Here is a 22,393-nt window from a genome sequence, read left to right as displayed (position 1 = left end):
GGCGTGGTTCTGCCCCCCGCCACTGCTGGGGAACACCCCCCCCTCCACCGAGCTGTCCGGGCTGCGGGAGGCCGCGACCCGGCCCCGGGGCGCTCCGCGGCCCCGCAGCCTCCCCGCCCCCGGCACTCTCCAGGGAGCCGTTCCACACGGAATCACACGGGAGCGTCTCCCCATCTGTGCCGCCGAGCACCCCCACCCCCACCGCCCAGCCCCGCAGCCTCCTGCCATTATGTTCCTCCGACGCGGGGCCGGGCCGCGCCGCGGGCCGTAGCCCTGCCCGAGCCCGCCGGCTCCGGCCGCAGCAGGTGTGTCGCATGGGGACCGGAGGTTGCATGCTATGGGGTCGCTTCCTCCCGGCCTGGCGGCGGCCGGGGCCCCGCGGGTACCCGTGCAGGGACTGCCCGGGCTGCCGGCTCCGGGCCGGCCGGCCGGGGGCGGATCGTTCTCCCCGCCGCCGAAGGGGCCACGGCCTGTCCTCCCCGGCCATCTCCACGGTTCGCAAGGCCCGCTCGGACAAGGCCAATTCGGGCTGGCAGCGCGCAGACCCGCGGGGAGGTGCCCGGGGCCGCGGCAGCCCGGAGGAGGGAGCGGCCCCCGGACCGAGGGGCCGAGGGTGGGCCGGCCGCGGTTGCGGCCGCAGCAGCCTGTTTGGGGAAGACGGGCCGAGGCAGCGGAAGAACATGGTGGTTCTCCCCAGAACGGGGTGGGGATGAGGGATGCGAAGAAGGTGTCTCCGCAGGGAGGGGTGCAGGGTTGTGCCCGAGACCTCTGTTCAGTTGCAGGTGCAGCCAGGGGCAGAGGGGCTTGCCGGGGTCGCCCACCCGCCCGGAGGGAGCCCTGCAGAGCAGCATCTCCCGCAGTCTCCGAGAGGAGGGGGTTTCAGCGCGTAGGCGGAGGTGGTTACTGGTGTTCCCAGAGCAAGGGTGAGTAGCCAAGAGGAGCGGGGTGGCTGCTGTCTCGGTCTGGGTGCCTGTCGGCCATGCAGGAGGAAGGCCTTTGCGTGGCCGAGGTGAAGGGGAGTGGGCAGGAGCAGAGCGGCCACGGTCACAGGTGGGTGCGGACCCCCGGAGCGGCGTGGGCACCGCAGGGGCCGAGACCCTGGGCAGGCATCGCCTGAGAGGCGCAGGGCCGGAGAGGCGGTCGGTCCGCACAGTCTGCGAGGTGGGAGCTGCTGTGCAGAGCCTGGCCGGGCCTCCCCAGCCGGCGGGTGCAAGCCGGGGTGGGGGGGGGGGGGGGGGGGGGGGGGGCTGCCCAGCCGTGGGGCTGCAGCTCGCTGCTTCTCAAGGCCTCCAGCATAATCGAATAGCAAAAGAAAAAAAAAATAAAAAAAATCCGTGTAGCAGCCAAGTCGGTGCTGCGAGAAGGGAGCAAAGGAACTATTTTGTAGGCATCTTGCTGCTGCGGAAATGGATTTCTTGAGGGGAGGGAGGCGCGTTTGTGGGTACTCTGTAGTAACGCTGCTCAGAGCACAGAAAATGCCACTCGGGCGGCCCCAGATGGAACGAAGAGTGGGGAGGGCAGATGGGAGAAGCCCTTGATCGGGCACCCCATGGCCGTGGGCATGAGGGGGCAGATGTGACGTGTGTGAGTAGCCACCTCTCATCTCGGGGAGCAGAGGGGTAGCAGCCCAGGTTAGCAGCCTGTCTCCCAGGGCTGTGGCCGAGCCTGCCTGGTGCTGCAAGAGAGATCCTGTGAGGATTTTTATTGCGGTCTCTTTGTTAGCTACAGCCAGGCACGCACACACAGCTCTCAGCCAGGTTGTGGGAGGTAAGTGGGGGAGGCGAGCAAGGGAGCGTGCGGGGGGCTCTGGGGAGCAGGGGCTGCTTGGGCCGGGCAAGAGGGGAGCCGGGGCACAGGGCTGTGTCGGCCCACGCCACACAAAAACCAGCCCCTGCGATTTTCAGGGTCTTGTTGGCAACTCAGCAAGGGTTGCCATAGCTTTTTATGTAGGGTGACCAGAACCGGCTGGAACTGGTTTGAGGCAGATCAGCTCCTGAACACAATGCAGTCACTGAGCTACTACACTGGGATAGCTTCCTCCCTTCATGGCAGCCAAAAGCAGAGGAGCTTGCAGAAAGATACCATCCCAAAACAGTATGTGAATGCACACTTTAGACACACAGCACTGGTATGTGGCTAACGTAGTCATAAAGGCTTCTGTATGTAAATGTACATATTTGCAGTAACTGAGATTACTTTGGCTTTTCGTGCCTTTTTATGCTTAAGGAATGGGCAAGAGCTGAGATTTATGACCCTTACTAAAATATTTTTGCTTTGCAAGGGTGGGACACTGGTTATGCAGTCTATTTTAAAACTAAACTAAATAAAACGGATTGAATTATTTGTAATTGTAGTTATGCTTGTGACTGAGGATGCTTTGCATGCTGTTTTATTTACAGGGTGCTGTCTTGTGGTTTGCTTCTTTAGGAGACATTAAGGGGGGGTTTGCTGTGCCTTTCTCTAAGGCCAGAAGGAAACAATATTGTAGAATTGTGCATAAAAGCATTGAAAAGATGCTGTAAGGCATACTCGTTTTCCCTTTTTTTTTTTTTCCTTGTAGGCCTATTGATTGGGGCTGCCTTTAACCCTTTGGTGTTTGCAGAGGTAATGCGGCTGTGGCAGTAACTGAGCGCTGGCTAAAAAAAATCTCTCAAAGGTCAAGGTTCACAAGGTGAGATGTGGTGGTTTGGGCTGAATATAACAATAGCGTGGAGGTACATCCTGATTGCACATTTGGCACATTAGGAAGGAGTCAATTGTTTAAGTGTTACTGAAGAAATGCTATCAAGGTCCTCCAGTTTTAATAGGATTAAAGCTATTATTTGTAAAGACTTACTGATATCTTGGCTAAATACAGTATTTTCATTGAAATATATCCAGATACGTGTTTTTTTTCACAGTGTAGTGATACGGAATAGGCCTCTGAATGACAATCATGAATTGTGGACCAGTTGTGGCAGGGAGCTGTTCTGTGCTGTATTAGAGACTCACACGTGCAGAATTTGCTGTCTGGTTATTTACACGTTATTGTTTGACCACATCTCAGTGACCCAATACTGGGTTTTTAATTAAGGTCTTTGGTGTTAAACATGTACTTAATATTGCCTACAGACAAAAAAGCTTGTGCAAAAGAAATAGTATGGATGGTTTTTCTTAAACTGTTTTAACCTGGGGAGGATTTTGCAGCAGCTAAGTGGAAAGATATATTTTGGGGGACTGGATGGAGCTCCAGTTCATTATCAGTGGTGTGAATTATGATATTGTGCATAGGAAACCGGATGGACAGTGCAGCAGCTGCAGGGGGGTGACTTGCTTTTAACTTAAAGCAGTGGATAATGATAGAATTTTTAGTTTTTCCTTCTCAACTAGAAAATACAAAATGTGTACTTAGATTTGAGCTGCTGTTTTTATCTTATTGTGAAATCTGAAGGATTCAGAGAGAGGGAGAGGGGCAGAGAGAAGGAAGCAGTAATGAATCTAGCAAAGGGAAGAACAAAGGCTGTTAGAGCTTGCACAGTGGATCACTAAACATTTTGCCTGGGGGATTCTTTTGCTAGAACTGTTACTTCCTATAACAGGAAATCAGCAACTCTAGAATCCTAACCAGTGTGATTTTTTTAAAAAATCTTCCCAGTCCTGGCTGTGTTAGCTGGTTTGGTAATCTACAATCAAGATAATATGGAGGCAGAACATTGGAAATACTCTGTTGTGGTGTGAAATGAGGGTTCTTTCCTCTGTGCTCAGCAGAATAGACAGTCCTAAAAGCCTTGAGAGGTTGTGGATACCGGGTAAGTTGTGTGCTGGCTGCTATAGGGTGACAATACAAAGGAACTTTTTTGTTTCTGACTGCAGTAGATTACGTAAGGCATCGAGCTATTAATTGTAGAAAAGTGAAAATAGCATGCTAACATTTGGCCTGAAATTCTGAGTTTGTGGGCTTTACTGCAGCTGTGGTGTGTTGTTTTTCAGGTTTGATAGAGCAGTGAATAGCTTGTGGTGGAGCAAAATGCCTGACAGATCACAGTGCTGGTTTCTGCTCCTGTTCTTCAGCATCGGGATGCAGAGGGTCTATATTTGACTATAGACGTCTGTAGCAGAATGATGCTTGCAAACAGGAATTCTTGGTGCATGGTAGGAATAGGATCTCTTCCGGATGAGGATGCATGTTCTTTTCCAAGTGTCAGCTAAAATTCATATATTACACAAGAGTATCTTTTGGGATTTTTTTTTTTTTTTTCCTTCTGCCAGAATGGTAGGCAGCTTTGAAATTCTGAGTTCTTGGGTTGTGACAAAATTTCTTGAATCTGTTTTGTTTGGGTTTTTGAATGCTATCTGTATTATGAATTTTTATTTTTAGCAAAGGAGATTTTGAATTTGCAGGGATTTTTGTTGGCTGTAGGATGAGAAAACTGAATAGATGGAGTCTGCAGTGTTGGTGAGTCTTTTTTCAGTCTAGCAATATCTGTAAATGCTCTTCATCAGGAGATTTGGATTGTGCATGCAGGCCAGCTTTCCAGCAGCAAATGCTAATGCTGGAGGGCTGGTCTTCTGTATCAGCACCCAGGATCTCATTTTGCACTGGTCTCAGTTACTTGATCTCCAGAATGAGGGTAGGGATTTATCACATTCCAAGTCTCTTTGGAATGAATTGACTAACTGTTGTTTTCCTAACCATATGCCTATGTGTTAAAATACAAATGTGCAGCAGAGTACCAGGAATATATGTTCGGAAAAACCCAAACTTGACCCTACTGTACTCAGGCCTGCTTGTTGCCCTGATGGGCCCTGCCTGCCTGGGAGAGGTCTCTGGGAAGCTGCAGCTGCTCATGCTGTACCTGGGCCACAATTGCCATCCACTTCAAAAAAAGTGCCTTAAAGGAAAGAGGTGGGAAGCTTGTGCCATTACAATGTCATTTGAGTCTGCATTAGTTTGGGAATCTCAAAATTCTCTTCATTGTTGCGTACCTGAATTATTCACTTGTTAGTGCCCCAGACTATTTTATATATAGAAGAACAAAATGAAGCTATGATTGTAATTAATTTCTAAGTAGACTGCAAAAAGAATGGTATGTAGATTTTCCTGCTTTTTAGGAATTCATCTCTGTTTCAGGAGGGATTTTGGAAGTGGCTAGACCCAAACCCTGGCCTGTACCTCTTGATAAATACAGGTGGTTTTCATGTGGCCAGCTGGGGATTCAGCCCCATGTTGTGCATAAGGAGATTCCTTGCTCATGTGTTGAAACATCCCTGTTCTTTTTGCTTGCCAAATGTTGATTGTCCTGGACTTTGAACCAGCTGTGTGTGGTTTCCTTCAAGCTGTGCTAGCAATGGTTCAGATTCCAGAAGATTCCCTTCTTGTTTTCTCATACCAAAAGAGAACCTGAGATACCCAGTTCAAAAATTGATGTGTTGGACTAAAGGATGAGGCTCCTAAGGAGTCATAAATGACAAGTAACACTATTTTAGCTGTCAGAATGGTGGATTAGGTCTTTTACTCACAGAGTTTTGAGCATGGAAACAAATTGGATTTTCCCCTTTTTTGAAGGTAGGTAGATATGGTGTATAATATAGAAAAAGTAGGTTCTTGGGATAAATTTCAAGTGTGAAACACCCCATACTTCACAGAAATGTTTACATTAGGACTGTCATGACCTTACTGATGTTGTGGATGCTAAATGGATGCTAAATAAGACTTTTATCCTGAGAAATCAAAATTTCTTAGGGTAATATTTACTTTGCTTATTACAAAAGGAATTTCTGTGATTTGTGGAAGGGGTGTTTGGGTTTTGCAGGTCATGGGCCCTTTGACAGTGAGAAAAAAACCTGTAGTTCTTGTATATGAGCATGAGAGCCATTGCTGACTGTGGTTGAAGTGGCCTCTTTCACAGCCCACTTGCCCTGAGTATGTCAAACCAGGCGTGGCTGTGATTGGAGATGTGGTTCCCATTTCCTGAAGAAGGTTTTGTGGTTAGATTAGTGTTTTGCTTTGTCTGTCTACAACGCTTGGCTTTCAGAGCAAAATGTCTGGAAGTGTAAATCAGTCACAATTACTAATAACCAATCAGCTGCTCATAATCTGTGCATTAGGATGAAGTTTGCTTAATGTTAGGATTGACGTTCCTATAATTCTGATTGAATTCCTTATATCTTCTTTACCTGATGAAATTTCTTGTCACAGCAATACAGAAACCAAAACCCAAATAAGTATGGTTTTATGCTGGCTAGGCTGGTATTATTGCTCCCTGTGTCAGTATTTTCTTCTAGAATGAGCTTGATGTTACTTAGGCATCATTACTCTTGTCTGGAAGTGGAGTAATTATTCCCAGATTACTGGAATTTTGCTCTGGAGTAGTGTGTCTGCCTGGGATTCAGTAATAAAAATGGACTAATTTCTGTATGTGGCTATACCAGAACCAAGACGGTGCCATGTGCCAGACCCTGAAAAGAGGTGGCTCAGTGTTCTCTCAGTGTTCTCATTTCACAAAACTGGAAAGAATGCTGGTGTTTTTGGAAAGACATGGAAAAGAAAAAGGGTGCACAGTCCACAAATGTATGTAGTACAAACAGTGGTACAAATGAGTTCAGGGCAGGTAAAGGAATGTAGTCACAAGAACATGAATGCCACAGGTAGATGAAGATTAAATTTGGTGGTTTTCTTTTTTTCTTTGATAACAAAGGGACTTGCTGCTGAGGGAAGCTGAAGTTGAGTAATTTTCTGAACAAAAGCAAGGAGTTAGAGATTTAAGTGGAATTTGAAGGCAAAGGCTAGGAATTCAGTAAGGTAGAAAAGATGGTCTGGTCAAGTTAAAGCAATTGTATGAGGTTGTTAGACTTGTGGTTTAGCTGTTTGGAGGATCTGGATGAATAGGAAGGTGAGTGTTAAGGAGGAAAAGTTGGTTGGTTCTTCAGAGGTGAAGGATTAAATAAAAGTAAAACTTGAGCATGTAAGACCGTGCTTGTGATCCTGAAATGATAGAAGCCTTCATGCGTAGGGGATATTAATTGCAAAAATATTGGGAAGGGAGGAGGATTTTTTTGCCATTTCTGGAAAGCTTGAAGCTGATCTTATGCCCTGATAGACAAAACTGGGGGTCTGAGCAGTTTGGAGATAGGACCTGGCTGGGAGCTGCCAGGTTATTCTGTTTCCATGTCTTCGTTAGGCTGTTGAACTTCCCCAGAACGATTCTGACTGGAGTGTTCCCAATTGCTTGGCTTTACCCAGAAAAGTACCTTTTAATCTCAGAACAGTTTCTAGGCAGCTTGGTCTTTCTGTGGAGAATGCTGGGCCTAATCTGCAGGTGTCCAGAAGTCAGAGCTACAAGATAAATCTGACTTGAAAAGTAAGAAGAAATGTGTGTGTTTCTCTGTTGTGTCCCCCCATCTCAACAGAGAACATGAAAGAGTAGGTTTGTTTTTCCTCATATGGCTAGAGTCTTTCTGCCTGGGACAGGTGCACATACAGGGGTTGAGGAGGAATGATAACATTTCCATGCAGTAAAATAAAATGTCAGTTCCTCAGAAGCAGCTGTTTACTTCTAAGTCCTGCTTGTCCTGCTTGCTTCTTCTACTGTCAGAAGAGAGTTCTCATGGTGTGGTTCTTGTTTTGACATAATTCCCCAAGTGAGTGCTTCACTGGATGGAGTAAAAAGGCTGACAGGGAGAAGCAAGACAGTGGAAGGGACAAGGAGTGCCTTGCTTTGGCTAAAATCTATGCCATCTTCTTCATGCTATTCATAGGAAACATTTGAGGAGATGTGTTCCCAAAGAAACGGCAATGTAGGGAGTCACGCACATGTGCTTTGGGAAAGCATGAGCACAAATAAACCACTGCTGGTTCACCCCCAGAATTTACTTCCACTAAGATACTGACACACAGATACAGGGTGGGTGTTGTGATTGAAGAGATTCAGGAAAACCATGTAGTAAGGGTATATTCAGAATCTGTTATTTCAAGTTTTTAAGACTCATTCTCTTCCCAGAAGTTCTCTCAACCACCATCAGAAAAGCAGAACCCAGAAGCATTTCACCTCACTGCTTTGTGTCTCCCTAGCTGTGTAATTCTATTTGCCATATCCAGATTTTTTCCTTGTTACTTTTGTCATTGAATGATAAGTAAGCAAAGTAATGCTTGAATTTTTAAATAAACTGGTTTTCTCTATGACTTTTCTCAAGCATTCTCAGAGCACTTTTCAAAGAAATTCCAGTTCCCGGAAAATCATGATTTCCTAGGGAACCAGGAGCTTGTCTTATTTCCTCTTCTGAAGTATTTACAGGCATCATGTTGACCCAGAGAAGGACTAGACTCATGGTTTGTCTGGCAGCCAATGTCAGTTGATTTTGATCTTGGATAAAAGGCAGAGTTTTATCCTTAAAGGAAAGAGGTACTAAAAGGTTTGTAGAGGGGGAAAAACAAAAAGGGGAGAGGGGGAAAGGATATGGCTGCAGAGTCCTGGCAGTTGTGGTAGAAACATAGTTTATATGCTCAATCTTAAGATGGGTGCCCTAGAATATTGAGGAAGAGAGTAATAAAATGGCCAGGTTAGAACTTCTCTTCCTTGTGTATCACAACTGACTCTATCTCCCTTTTTGTTTAACTTTGCTTGAAAAGTTTAAAGAATGAGAGAAGTTCTTGATAAGGGCAACAGTAGTTCTCAGTAAAGGACAACTGTGTCTCCTCTGCTGGGCAGTTGTGATCTTAAACATACTTGGAGGAATTGTGTAAGCAGGCCTTAATTCATTGTTATGGGTAAATGTTAAACTCCAGGATATGTAATTAGAGGAAGTTTCAGACTAGGGAGACTATCTAGCTCTTTTTGAATGTATGCAACAACTGTAAAAAGACACCTATGGTCAAATGTACAACCAGAATGCAACTAATTAGTATCCCAGATTATGAGAAGCTGTGTCAAAGCTTGCTGTCACTTTACATGGATTTGATATGCTTTGGTATCTGCATATCTTTTCCATTTAATCTTTTCCATTTAATCCTCATAGAAACTTGCTTTGTGGTTTTGATAATATGCATACATCGGTTTTTGTATTAAGGATTTCCTAAGTTAGAGGGCCCAAAACTGTTATGTGAACTGTGTAAACAAATTTCCAAACCCTTCTATATATATTTGAAGCTGTTTCATGAAATTTCTAGGTCTATTCCAGTATACTTGAAAAATATTCCTCAGTTGCATTCTCATGGTCCACAATGACTTCCAGGTAGGCAGTGTTGATGAATACCTAAGTCTTACAGATGTTTATTACTCTTCAGATTAATAGCTCAACGGTTAAGAAAAGTCAAGACTTAAGAGAAATTACAAGTGTCTTGTGTCATTTTTATGTACATCCAGGTATTTTGCAGTCTTGGGTGGGTGAGGATAGAAGGGAGTGGTATAGTAGGAGGGGAAACAGGAAGAAAGTCACTGCAATTTGGGCCCAAAATAAAATTGCCAGGTTACCATCTGTGGAGTTTATGAATTACTGTAGTTCTTGGTGCAATAATACAACTGTATACTTGGACTGGAACACTGTTCTGTAATGTATATTCTCTGAAAACACTACTTCAGAAGTGAAATAACACTTCTTTGCATGACAGATGTGAACAAGTACTTGCTTTGTATAAGACTGTGCTACTAGAGCTTAAAGTGATGACCTTCTGTTTATTTTACAGATTTTTTTACAATCAAATACATGGCCATGGGGGATATGAAGACCCCAGATTTTGATGACCTTCTTGCAGCCTTTGACATACCAGACATGGTAGATCCCAAAGCAGCTATTGAATCTGGACATGATGACCACGAAAGCCACATAAAACAGAATACTCACGCAGATGAAGACTCCCACGTCCCATCATCGTCTGATGTTGGGGTGAGCGTCATCGTGAAAAATGTGCGCACTATTGATTCTTCCGAAGGTCTGGATAAGGATGGCCACCATTCCACAGGCAATAGCTTGCACAATGGCTTCCTAACATCAGCAGCTCTTGAGAGTTACAGCAAAGATGAAGGGAAATCACTTAAAGATGATGGGTCAGCTTCTGAGACTACACTGAAGGATTCGGCTTTCAACCAGTTCAGCCCAATATCAAGTGCAGAAGAATTTGATGATGATGAGAGAATTGAGGTAGATGACCCACCAGATAAAGAGGAGATGCGTGCAAATTTCAGAGCAAATGTCTTGGCAGGATCTCTATCTCAGCAGGAATATGACAAACTAAAGGCACTTGGAGGGGAGAACTTAATTAAATCTGGAATCACTGTTTCAAGTAGCATAGATAAAAATAAAACTGCTAAACGAGAGACAGATACAAACTCCATGAATTTAGGTGTCTATGAGCCTTTTAAAACTCGAAAAGCAGAGGACAAGTTACTAAAAGACAATTCTGAGAAGCTTCTTGAGAACAGGATACTTGATGGAAAACTGAGTACTGAAAAATGTGATGCAAATCTTGCCAGCATTTCCCAGTCCAAAGCGAAGTCATCAGCAAAGCTTTCATCCTGCATTGCTGCAATCGCAGCACTGAGTGCTAAAAAGGCAGCTACAGATAGCAGTAAAGATTTACAGTCCAATTCAGGAGAGCCTTCTCCATTACCAAAAGACATGAGTGAAAGTCCCCGGGCTATTGAAAAATCTCCTGAGTCTCAGAGTCTCATTGATGGTGCTAAGAAGCCGTCTGTCAAACCGCCCGATAGTCCCAGAAGCGTCTCAAGTGAGAACAGTAGCAAAGGGTCTCCATCTTCTCCCGCAGGGTCGACACCAGCAATTCCCAAGGTTCGCATAAAAACCATCAAGACTTCTTCTGGGGAGATCAAGAGAACTGTTACTAGAGTTTTGCCAGAAGTCGATTTGGACCCTGGTAAAAAACCAGAACAGAGTGCTTCCATGGTAACCTCCGTGACATCTCTCCTGTCCTCACCAACTTCAGCTGCTGTTCTCTCCTCTCCTCCCAGAGCTCCTCTGCAGTCCTCAGTTGTCAGCAATGCAGTTGGGTCTGCAGAACTTGCTCCCAAGCAGGTCACTATCAAACCCGTGGCTACTGCCTTCCTGCCTGTTTCGGCGGTGAAAACAGCAGGTTCCCAAGTGATCAATCTGAAGCTGGCTAACAACACCACAGTGAAAGCCACTGTCATCTCTGCTGCGTCCGTGCAGAGCGCCAGCAGTGCCATTATCAAAGCTGCCAACGCCATCCAGCAGCAGACGGTTGTGGTGCCAGCATCGAGCCTTGCCAGTGCCAAACTAGTGCCAAAGACAGTCCATCTTGCCAACCTTAACCTTTTGCCTCAGGGTGCTCAAACCACCTCTGAACTGCGCCAAGTGCTAACAAAACCCCAGCAGCAAATCAAGCAGGCAATAATTACTGCAGCTGCCTCCCAGCCTTCAAAAAAAGTGTCTCGAGTGCAGGTGGTGTCATCTCTACAGAGCTCTGTAGTGGAAGCATTCAATAAGGTGCTGAGCAGTGTCAATCCCGTACCAGTTTACATCCCAAACCTTAGCCCCCCTGCCAATGCCGGAATCACGCTACCAACACGAGGTTACAAGTGTTTAGAGTGCGGCGACTCGTTTGCTCTCGAGAAGAGCCTGACCCAGCATTATGACAGGAGGAGTGTGCGAATTGAAGTGACTTGTAATCATTGTACAAAGAATTTAGTTTTCTACAATAAATGTAGTCTCCTGTCCCACGCTCGTGGGCACAAGGAGAAAGGCGTCGTGATGCAGTGTTCCCACCTGATCCTAAAACCAGTCCCAGCAGATCAAATGATAGCATCTCCTTCCAGCAATACCGCTGCGGCCGTGCTCCAGAGCCCAGGGGGAGCTGGCACGCACTCCGTAACAAAAATCCAGACTGGCTTAACTGGGACAGTGATCTCGGCCCCTGCGAGCTCTCCTGTCGTTCCAGCAATGCCGCTAGATGAAGATCCATCGAAACTCTGTAGACATAGTCTAAAGTGTTTGGAGTGCAATGAAGTTTTCCAAGATGAGACATCTCTTGCAACTCATTTCCAGCAGGCCGCAGACACAAGTGGACAAGTAGAGTATCCTATGTTTACATTCCAATGTTTCATCTATAAGCCTAGGAGACTTTGGATATGTTTTTACTTTCATTTAGCTGTTAATTATCTGAACCTCTGTGATTAAAATGATAAACAAAAACCATAAAAAGTTCTTGCAAGCACTTACATAGTGAATGTCAACACTTCTTAAATAAGACTTTTTCCTAGAATCTTTTTAGGCCCCTGAAGTCTGAAATTGACACTGTGTATTTTTGATACAATTTAACATTAGATTTCTTACAGCTGAACATTATAATACAGAAAATAATAATGGGTTTTACTAATAATATGTTAATGCTTCTTTCTGTGCTTTGGAATTTGACTAGCCTGTGGAATCCACTTAATTGGCACCCTCATTAACAGCCCGTCTATTCAACCTGAATGATAGCTCTAAGTGATTCATTCTCGATTGGTCTTCAGGTTTTAGAGTTTTCACCAAGTGCCCTAAGTGAGCGAGGCATTCCCCTCACGTGCAGGGAGGGACTCAGGCAATGACAAATGGCACACTGACTACTGACAGGAATGCCTGCTGTTTGCCTCAGCTCTTCCTCAGAAAGTGCAAAGTGCTGTTCTCACTTGCACGTCTTCCCTTCTGTGTGACTATTGGTTTAGTTGGTTGGATTTCTTTTTCTCTTACAAATGCTAATGAGTTCAACTTAAAAACCATTTGAAAATTCTTTACTAATGTATGCGGCCTGACCTGAAAGAAATACGTCATTCAATAAAACTTAATATTAATCAGTGTGCGATGTATTTTATAATCCTGTCAGAGTGAAGGTGGTTAATTAAATGATATGGTTGGATCTCTGTTGGGGTGTGCCAATTAAAAGGGATTCTGGTGTGTTTCAAAGCATTCAGGTGAGCTTGGTTCTCCAGCTTCTTGCTGCAGGGGAAGGTGAAAACCTGCAAGCATGCTCAAGACAGGAATGCCCTAGGAGTCTTCCTGGGAATCACACAACAGTGGACAAGCTAAAGATTTTTAAATCCTGCAGATAGGGAAAAATGCTCTTGTCCCAGGAGCACAGGCAGGTTCCTGTTAGGATATATTCACTACATGTAGGACCTATTCTGTACCATGAAGCAGCTCCACTGCACCTACCACTACAGGTAGTAATATAGAGAGATTTGCATGTGGAAATAACCTTGATTATGTGGCTCTGCCTTAGCTCCTCCCTTTAACTGGCTAGCAGAGTTAGAATGAAATAGCCTGGATTCCAAGTGGAATGCCATGCAAGTGAATTTCTCTTTGTAAGATAGTACAAGTGTGCCTACCTAAGGGAGTTTCCTCCAGCAGAATGTGTCTATCCATAGATGTTGCTGTAGTGCTGAACAGGATCTAGTAGCTGACCATGAGTGTATTCTGCACCAGCTCGAGTTGCTTAATACTGATGGTTTTTAACTAACTGATTTGGTGGTGCTTATTGACTGTAGATAGTATTTTTCCCATAATAAGCCCATTAGGTAACATTCCTTCTTAAGATCCAGTTATCCTTGCAAAAACCTATTGGTTTTGGTACTGGAAAATCAAGCAAGTAAGAAGTGCCAGGACAAAACAGTTGGGTGAGAGACAGAGAATAGGTTGGGAGGATGAGGCTAAAATAGAAATGGAAAAAGAGAACAAAGATAAAATGATGTTCTCACTCTTGGGGTGTGAGGATTTTTGTCTTTATGGCCAGGTAAACTAAACCTTTTGCCCTTCCCTTTCTCCCTCTGTCTGGTGCTTTTTCCCTGTTGCTGCTGAGTTTGCTCTCCATACATGTCCTTTAAGTACTGTTTATCCTGGTCATTTACTAAAGGAAAGCAGTTGCAATGTTCACAGAATGTCAAAATGCAGCTGCAGGGAGGTGGAGAGAGAAGTGTGGGTTCCCAGGTACTGCTGTTCAAGGAGGGAAACCCCTAGAGCTGCAGGATCAGCTGGCATTGCCTGCTGCCTGTCAGGGTGTTTGTGTATCCTCATGGAAACTTGCTCTGCTTAAGAACTGCAGGTTTAAAAAAATCCCACAAAACACTGGGTGAAAAGAAGCACTATTTTAATGTTCTTCCATTTGAAAAGAACACTTAATAAATGTAGTTTTAAATGTTCTTTGTTGGAATATCCTTTTAAATATTAATTAAACATTTTTCATAGTCTTTTTCATATGTCAAGCAGCCGCTGTTTTTTACATTGTGTTTGGTTGCATCCTGTAGGGGTAGTGTTTCCTGGAGAAAGACTGTATAGGCATTTATTACTAATATGTTGCTACTTTTTCATTAGATGTTACCTCCTGAGAAATCAGAAGAAGTCATCCAAGATTTCTTGGATGAGAAATATTCTGACTTATTTTCCTTCTTAGTGCTTGGCACTGGCTTTTTGCTGTAAAACTGCCATTATTGTGGGGGGGAGAAGACAGGAAAGTTAGATGAGATTGTTATTTTTTTCTTCAGAAGAAAGAAAGAAAGAATAAAAAGAAACATTTAGATTTTGCAAACAAGTAATAGGAAAAAGGTCATTTGTAGTTTACTATTCTATCTAGTACCCCTTCTAATTGCTCCTGAAATGGAAAATGTATAGTTTGGTGTTTCCAATGAGTAAGTAGCTGCTTTTATATTCCTGTTATGAAGGCAGAATGTTTTGCTTAAAATAAGCAATGGTAGAGTAATCTTAGCAATGAAAATACATTCCCTATAAAGTTGTTACCTTTTTCTAATTTTTTATTGCCATTAATATTCCTGTTAAAGGAATATTAACCCTGACTCACTGACAGGTTTTCTGGCTGAATGAAACCCTCATCTACTTGCTGGGGGGAAAAGGTAGCAAATCTGGGCTAATGAATGTTAATATTTCTCTTAGTTATAGATAGGAGCATATGGCTCCCATGGAAACTGCATAGCTCATTTCCCTTCATACTCAGCGTATGTGTGTATCTTTATTTTCCACCTCCACCATTTTTCCTTCTAACCCTTTTTTTTTTCTGAAACTTTGACTTTAAATGCAGGCAGGTGATGATTTTCACAAACTGTGTTTTATTTTGGTGTGGGTTGGAATGAGAGACTGGAAGTTAATGCCACCTTAAGCCCAAAATAAAATGGTAAGCAAACGTGCTGAATGTCAGAATTTCGCAGTAGATGCTTCTTGTTCTACTGTAATCAGTTAAAATTAAACATTTTCTGTACTCATTGAAATAGCAGAGCAGGGGCCTTAGCTAAGAGCATTATTGGCATGTTGGGTCAGCAAATGAGTCTGGCACCTTGCTGCAAAATCAGGAAGATCACTGAGCTGGAATGTTGTGTGGCTCTTCTGTGGTGTCACATCCCAGTTTCCTTCAGAAGTCCTGCAAGCCAAAGGCTTTGGAAGGACTATGAAACCTCCAAATGTTTTATTACTGGAATAAGAAGTTCTGGTTTGCTGTTTTCTTACATAATCAAATGATGCTGCAGATTCACCAGTATTGTATTACAGCTTGTTAATACAGGAACAGCCAAAGAGAGATTTGGGGAATGGTACTGAGCCCAGTAAATGTGGTGCTTATGGCTAGTTGTAGGGTTTTGCCTTTAGCTGAGCTTACAACAAAGTTAACAACCCAAAACAGTTCTGGTCAGCCTGAGGCTGTGAGTCCCCCACTTCTGGCCACTGTTTGGTCAATTAAGGCCAAGTATTTGGCATTTCAAAGTAAATATTTCTGTATGTCTCAATACAGCCTTACTGTGTCCCAAAGGCTCTGAGCAGGTGCCAGTTTGAAATCCCTGTAGACAGCTGAACTCAGGCAGAGCCTTGCAGGACAGCAGTGCATCTACCCAGCTGAACTGTACCGTAGTGGGCTGACAGGAGTGCCAGTGGAATCTGCATTGCAGGGATGGCAGGTTTTCTTTGCCTAACATGCTGTATATGCAATGGTTTGCATTTTGCCACCTTGCTGTGTCAGGACATTGGAGAACTCTCGTTGTACGAAGACTTTGCTCAAGCCACAGTGCACCCAGAGCATTTATTTCAGGATGTCTTCATGCATATGTTAGTAAATAATTAATAATGCAGCTCTGGAGATCTTTTTTTGATCAATATTCTTGCAGAGTATACACATCACTACATATGCCAGACTCTGAGAACATTCCTAAAAATACACAAATACATGTTAAAAAAAAATACTAATGTCATGAAGGAGTCTTGGGTTTGATTTTAAATCTTTGCAAGTCACTGGTGAGGTTCACAAGTCCCAAGCCATAAGAGACAATAGTGATAATTTGATTTTGGAGTTGTATGTAGGCCCCTTGCATTGTTAAGGTAATCTGGGAGGCACCTGAGTAATATTTCTGTAAACCCATGTGTGTCTCCTGTGGTCAGTGGTGTATGAAGGAGCTTGGTGGCCCAGAATGCCAGTCAGTCTGGCTACAAGCACCTGCCAGCTCTGTCAGCAGGCCTTGTGTTTGTAGTTGCCTACTGCATTGGGCCCCATCCCAGTCATGACATTTAACCTTTATTTGCTATATTGCAGTGTTTGACACAAGACTTTATGTAGAGCTGAACCAAACCTTTTGTCTCATCTATTCTGGTTTATCATTTAGAAGACATGCAATATCTGCCAGATGCTGCTTCCTAACCAGTGCAGTTTTGCATCACACCAGAGAATTCATCAGCATAAATCTCCATACACGTGTCCTGAATGTGGAGCAATCTGCAGATCTGTCCACTTCCAGACCCATGTCACTAAGAACTGCCTGCATTATACCCGAAGAGTTGGGTTTCGGTCAGTATAATGATTCCTTTTGTTGTCAATTTATGTATAACTTATGGTTTTAAAAGTGATTTTCCATTTTCATAAGCATTGTTTGGACAATACCAGCTTCATGGGTTTAAGATTGTCATGGAAACAGTACTATAGTACTAAAATTTTGGAATAAATACATTAGGATTCTTCTTTTTTCTGGGCATCCACTTTTGTATATGATTAAATCAGAATATTAGCTAGTATCACACAGATTCAGGACTTAACAGTTTATAAAGTGTAGAGAATTCACATGCATTGTCTTAATTTCATTTTTTTTTAGAAAAAAAATCTTGATTTTTTTCAAAACATTGAATTTTAGATTGTTCTCTCTGGTAGAACAGTCATTTTCAGTTCTTCCAGAATGTATGGTTGAGATGTTGATGGGCATACTCCACCTGTCTGGTTGTTCTCTTTTCTATGGCAAGTCAAGAATCCTTGGCTTTACATCACTTGGAAGCTGCCTTTCTCAAGCAGCCTTATCTTTTGGTTCTCCTTTGTTACTCTTCAGTTTCCCTTTGACTTTTACGTTTACCCTGTAATGGCAATGCACTGAGAAAATGGGGAGCAGAGGCATTTCATAGAAGTGTTTCATTTTGAAAGACTTGAAAAAATGTTTTCTGTTAGAATTTTCCTTGCACTAAATGGCAGGCAGCACAGCAAGAGATCAGAAGAGCCACCCTTAGCCCAAGCTTTGCTTAGCACTCCAAAACCACATCCACTTCACACTGCCTGCAAAAAGGCCATTCTAAATCTTCGAGCAGGTAGCTCCTTCCACCCTTAAGGCGACACAGTTAATTTTCCAGGATGGCTGTGCAATCTTCCCCTAAGGGAAAAAAGCATTTTTACTGCATCAAGCCTCTGTTTTCAGCTCAAATCCATGGCCTGACACAACTCCAAGATCTTTTCATTTCTTTGGGCTCTTTCCTTTTATCCTTTCTCTCAAGTAGTAGTCTGTCTTGTCCTGCATTTCTTCCATCTGCTTCCTGCACTCCATTGCTCTTCCCTCTAATGTATGTCTTGGGTTTGTACACAGAATCACTTCTAGGGACTCCTGGCCTGCCCCAGTAACACTGGCTCTTCACCCCTTTCACTGGGGGTCACTAAACTTTTCAAGATGTTTCATAAACATCTCATGTCACACCGAGTCAGAATTTCTTGATGTGGTGAGACTAAACCAAAGTCACCCAGGCAAGCAAAAGGGTCTCTGGGAATGTTACTGTCTCCCTCCTTACATTCCTCAGCCACTACTTAGAACTGTGGTGCTTTTACCTGAGCAGCAGGCCCTATGTTGCCTTTCCAAAGGGCCTCTGCCAAGAAATTCCCTTTGATTCCAGTTATTTAGGCTAGTTATCTAGCACTGAATCAGCTGAAAGCTTCAGCCTGAAGTTTCACTGCATCCTGCCAAGGTGAAAGCAAGAAGTTATTAGAACAGTCCCCTAGAGGAAGGCTTGGTCCTTAGGAACTGTGTAGTATACAATGGTGGATGCTGAGGATCAGTTGTTAATGTGGCATCACTAAAGAATAAAGGGAGTCATGGGAAGGTGAAAATGCCACCTGGTCCTCTGGAGGAACACCTCAGGAGCAGATGTGTCACTGAGAGCATCACGCTGTAGATAGCTGTGAGGACGTGCTCTGCTCTGGATGAGCACAGATCTTAACAGACCCAAAAAAGACCTGCTTTAGAGAATGCATTGGGAAGCAGAGATCAGATGGGTATAAACTCAATGAATATTATTAAGAGTATAAATTAAATGCCCAGAAAAAGAAAGGATGACATTTCATAAAATTCAAGGGTGATAAATTTTAAAAATAAAAAGGGATCCTTGAATGCAATATAGAACTGTATTTCCTGCTTTATTGCTATCATCAGGGCACTAAAACTATTGAAAAATTAAATTGATATTTATATGACAACAATCATACTGCCATGCTAAAATTAAAATTCTGGAAGGGTGGAGGTCTTCTACATTTATAAAGTTTGTAAAAGTCTTAATGCAAAATATTGATCAATAAGATATTGTCTCATTTGACAGGAAATTGCTGATTGCACTGTGTTCTTGGACTGATTTGGGAGCATTTGGTACCTGAGATATAGGGCATTAAAGGGGACCGTTGTGTATATAAAAATTCTTATGTTCTAATATTAATTTGATTTTTTAATTATTTCATTTTAGAATAGATGCAGAAAGGTCACTAATTTTCGACACAGCAGAAGTATGTTTTTGAAAAATATTTTCTGAATTCCCATATGATATATTGATCTGATAGTAGGGATTTGGTTTCGTTTTCCTGAGTTTCAATCCAAGTGCTGATTTAATTACATATACAGAAAATCATTACCAGTATATCTTAATTAAATCTAAACAAGGGAAATGGTGAAAATATTTTCCTTACTGGTTTTCCATTTGGTGGTAGTTTCTAAATTGCTGTGGTGTACTTTAAACAATACCCTGCATGTGATGAAAATGTGTTCTGACAGATCTCCTTCCAAATTTGCAGAAGATTTAAGCTTTTTTTGTGCAATCAATAGAGTATTTATCCACCTTTCTATCTGTTGTATTGTAATAACATAAAAACATGTTCTGACCTTACATCTCTTAGATTTTCAAATGAGAATGTGTGAAATTTCTTCCCCCTTACTTTGTGATCCACAAATCACTGGTTATGTTGATTCTTACGGGGCTCTTTAAGTTGACATAGTAATACAGTTTTATCCAGTTGTTATCAATGTGTGTTTCTCTCTTCTCTCTGCTTGAAAATCCATGTTGATTATGTCCAGCACTGCTTGGGGCAGGGCTGCACTGACTCTCCTCCGCTCTCTCCGCAGCTGCGTGCACTGCAATGTTGTGTACTCTGACGTGGCGGCACTCAAGTCTCATATTCAAGGTTGTCACTGTGAAGTCTTTTACAAGTGTCCTATCTGTCCCATGGCATTTAAATCTGCTCCCAGCACGCACTCCCATGCCTACACACAACACCCGGGTATCAAGATAGGCGAACCAAAGTAAGCAAAATTCATCTTCTACTGCACTTGCCTGCATTTGAATGACCTGTGAAATTGCATTCTGTCCTGTGCTTGCAGTTGTAAAAGTCACCTCTGACATCCACCAGTTTGTCAGCATGCTGGTAATGTGGGATTTCTGTAGTGCTTTCGTGATTTTTCAGCTGACAGTTCATTGGGCAAAGGTGCCATTTTTCTGAATTCACTAGCAGGTCTTTAAGCATTGCATGCTACAAGAGTGTGAGTGCAAAATGTAATTACACAAATTATTTGGACAGGTAGTCAGAGTGTTGCTTGTTCTGATGCTTTAGTCTGTTTAGCTCATTTACTTTTTTACTGTGAATTAAAATAATGTGATTCCAAAAAGAGCTGCTAAGACTCATCAGTGCTTATGTGGTGATTTTCATAATGTGGTTGAAAAGTTGAGAAAAAGTGATTTTATCTGTTTATAAAAGCTTTTTTCCAGTAGGTAATCTCTTTCTGGCTTAAAGCAAAAGTGGTTTCATTCTGTAGCTAGGAAAGTTGGCCGTAAAGGTGGTAGTTTGCTGAAGGTGGTGACACAGGGCTCAGGCTGGGCTCAGCTTCAGGGTCTTTTTTTAAAGCTGTTGGACACTGGTGAGCTCTGCTGAAGGCAGCAGGTACTTCTATGTGTGCAGACTCCTCTAGCCTTTGGGTCTGAGCCTCTCTGAGCACCCCTTGTCCTCCATCTGCCTCTTTCTCACTGCTACCAATGCTCTGTTCAGAGCAAACAGTCAGGGATTGAGCTCTGTGTTTTCTCTGGGGCGTGCACAGAGCACCAGCATGGTGACAATTTGCTGGCTCAAGAACACAGAAGGCATCATGTGATGTAATAACCAGCGTTCTGAGAGTTCAGTTTCTCACTATTTCTTCTAACGTCTGAACAAGGGATTTTTTACCTTTGTTTACACCTCCATCAAAGCAAAATGGCAACAAACTTGCCATGTTTGATACCAAATGAAGGCATTTCTGCCTAGTGAGAAATGATACATTGTTTTAATTCAGTATGGTATCAGTCAGAAGCTGTGAGATACCAGTGTTTAAAACGTTTTTTCAGGTTCCCACAGTTCACATTACATAAATCTAAAAGATTAAGATGAGTGTTTGTATAAGATACTACACATATGAAAACTGAACTGTGGTTGGATATGCCAAATTGTTTCTGATCAGGTTCATGAATTAAGTATTTAGCATTAGTTTTCTTTCCATATAGATGCACTTATAATTGTATTGCTTTATGCATTTACTTTGATTTTTTAAAAAAACGAAATGAAATTTTATTAGATGCTGCTGTAATAAGTCACAGAATCCATAGCTGAGCACTCCTCTTAAGACGTGGTGTTTCCTTTAAATTTGCCAGTTTTAATCACAATGCTGCCTTAAATCCATGCAGAGTGACCGGTAGGATTTTTCCAGCCCTTGCAGTGGTCAGAGTTCTTGGCTTGCCTAGTTCTGAGCAGAGCTGACAGGTTGTATTTGAGGCAGTACATTCACATTTGGGTTATCTGTGCTGCATCATGGAGCACCCAGGCTGCGTGACTGGCACCCACTGCAAGCCTGGCAGCCTCATTCCTGAGCCCAGGTGTGTGGCACAGTCACGTGAAGCCATGGCTTCAGCAGTGCCAGGACCTCTGGCCCCGTGGCTGCTGAGGGACTGTAGCAAGTCACACTCCTCTGTTTACAGGAATTGGGCTCCTGGGGAATCTGGCTGCCTGCTTCTGCCATTTACTTGGGACTGTGTGATTTACAATCACATTACAAACAGTTGCTGCAGAACAGATGCACTAAACTATTTGAAAAATGACTTTTATATGCAGGGATTCTCAGTGGGATGAAATGAGATTATTTTAATATAGGGAAATGAATGGCTGTCTTGTCTTTCAACTTGGAGAAGATCTCTCCTGTAACAACATACTCTAATCTTTGGTTTTCTATTTTTCAGTAAACAGTGTCTAGGAATGGCACTAAGATATTTTTCATGGCTGATCTCTTTTTGAATACTGGTGAAATTCTTGTTTATCAAGCCAAATTATGGAAATTTATGGTACCATCGGTAAAAAGTGTATTATCCCACAAGTTCCTTTTTCTAGAGAAAAAAATTTGGGAAGGAGGAATACTATCCTATGGTGCACAAACTTTCCAAATGCTAAATGTCTTTTATGTGACTGAAAGTATTTTCCTGTGAGATAATACCTGTATTTATTCCAAGATTATATATGAATTCGTTAAACAGATTTTTGGGGAGTGAAAAGGCCATGCACCTGCTTTGGTGTGTACTGTGGGGCAGGAGCAGTGCTGAGTAACCAACCTGGCAGTGGGACAGGTCGGGATGGGATGGGATGAACTGCCTGACTTATTCCAGCATCCCTGTAAATGACATCCTGTGGAAGCCAACTGTCTTTAAGCTTTGAACAGCATTTTAGGCAGTTGCATGTTAAACACTGACTAGTTCAATTAAATTTTAAAAAAAAACCAACAAAAAACAAAAGCAGAATACATGGTTGCATGTATATTGTTAAGGATTGAAAATCATGTTTTTGCTGTGTCTGAAGGAAATACTCCATTTGTGTATAGTTATCACTCATACT

General features: G+C 43.1%; 1 protein-coding gene across 10 annotated transcripts in view; it reads left to right on the top strand.

Moving 5' to 3' along the window:
• The first annotated feature begins 221 nt into the window (after nt 1-221).
• Nucleotides 222-22,393, top strand: part of ZNF532 (zinc finger protein 532) — a 33,398-nt gene continuing 11,226 nt past the window's right edge. Inside the window, exons 1-8 of one of the 10 annotated variants that reach the window (XM_033511479.1) lie at nt 224-305; nt 783-923; nt 1,939-2,128; nt 2,561-2,671; nt 3,635-3,788; nt 9,662-12,021; nt 16,584-16,765; nt 19,614-19,790. In XM_033511479.1, coding sequence (XP_033367370.1) covers nt 3,719-3,788; nt 9,662-12,021; nt 16,584-16,765; nt 19,614-19,790 — 2,789 coding nt within the window. In that variant the 5' untranslated portion in view covers nt 224-305; nt 783-923; nt 1,939-2,128; nt 2,561-2,671; nt 3,635-3,718. The other 9 variants (XM_015615764.3, XM_015615768.3, XM_019005394.2 and 6 more) reach the window with 9 other exon arrangements.

This window comes from Parus major, unplaced genomic scaffold (genome assembly GCF_001522545.3).
Source record: "Parus major isolate Abel unplaced genomic scaffold, Parus_major1.1 Scaffold258, whole genome shotgun sequence".
NCBI classification, from domain to species: Eukaryota; Metazoa; Chordata; class Aves; order Passeriformes; family Paridae; genus Parus; species Parus major.
Note: the sequence above shows the minus strand (reverse complement) of the source record. Positions and strands in the feature narration are given on the sequence as shown.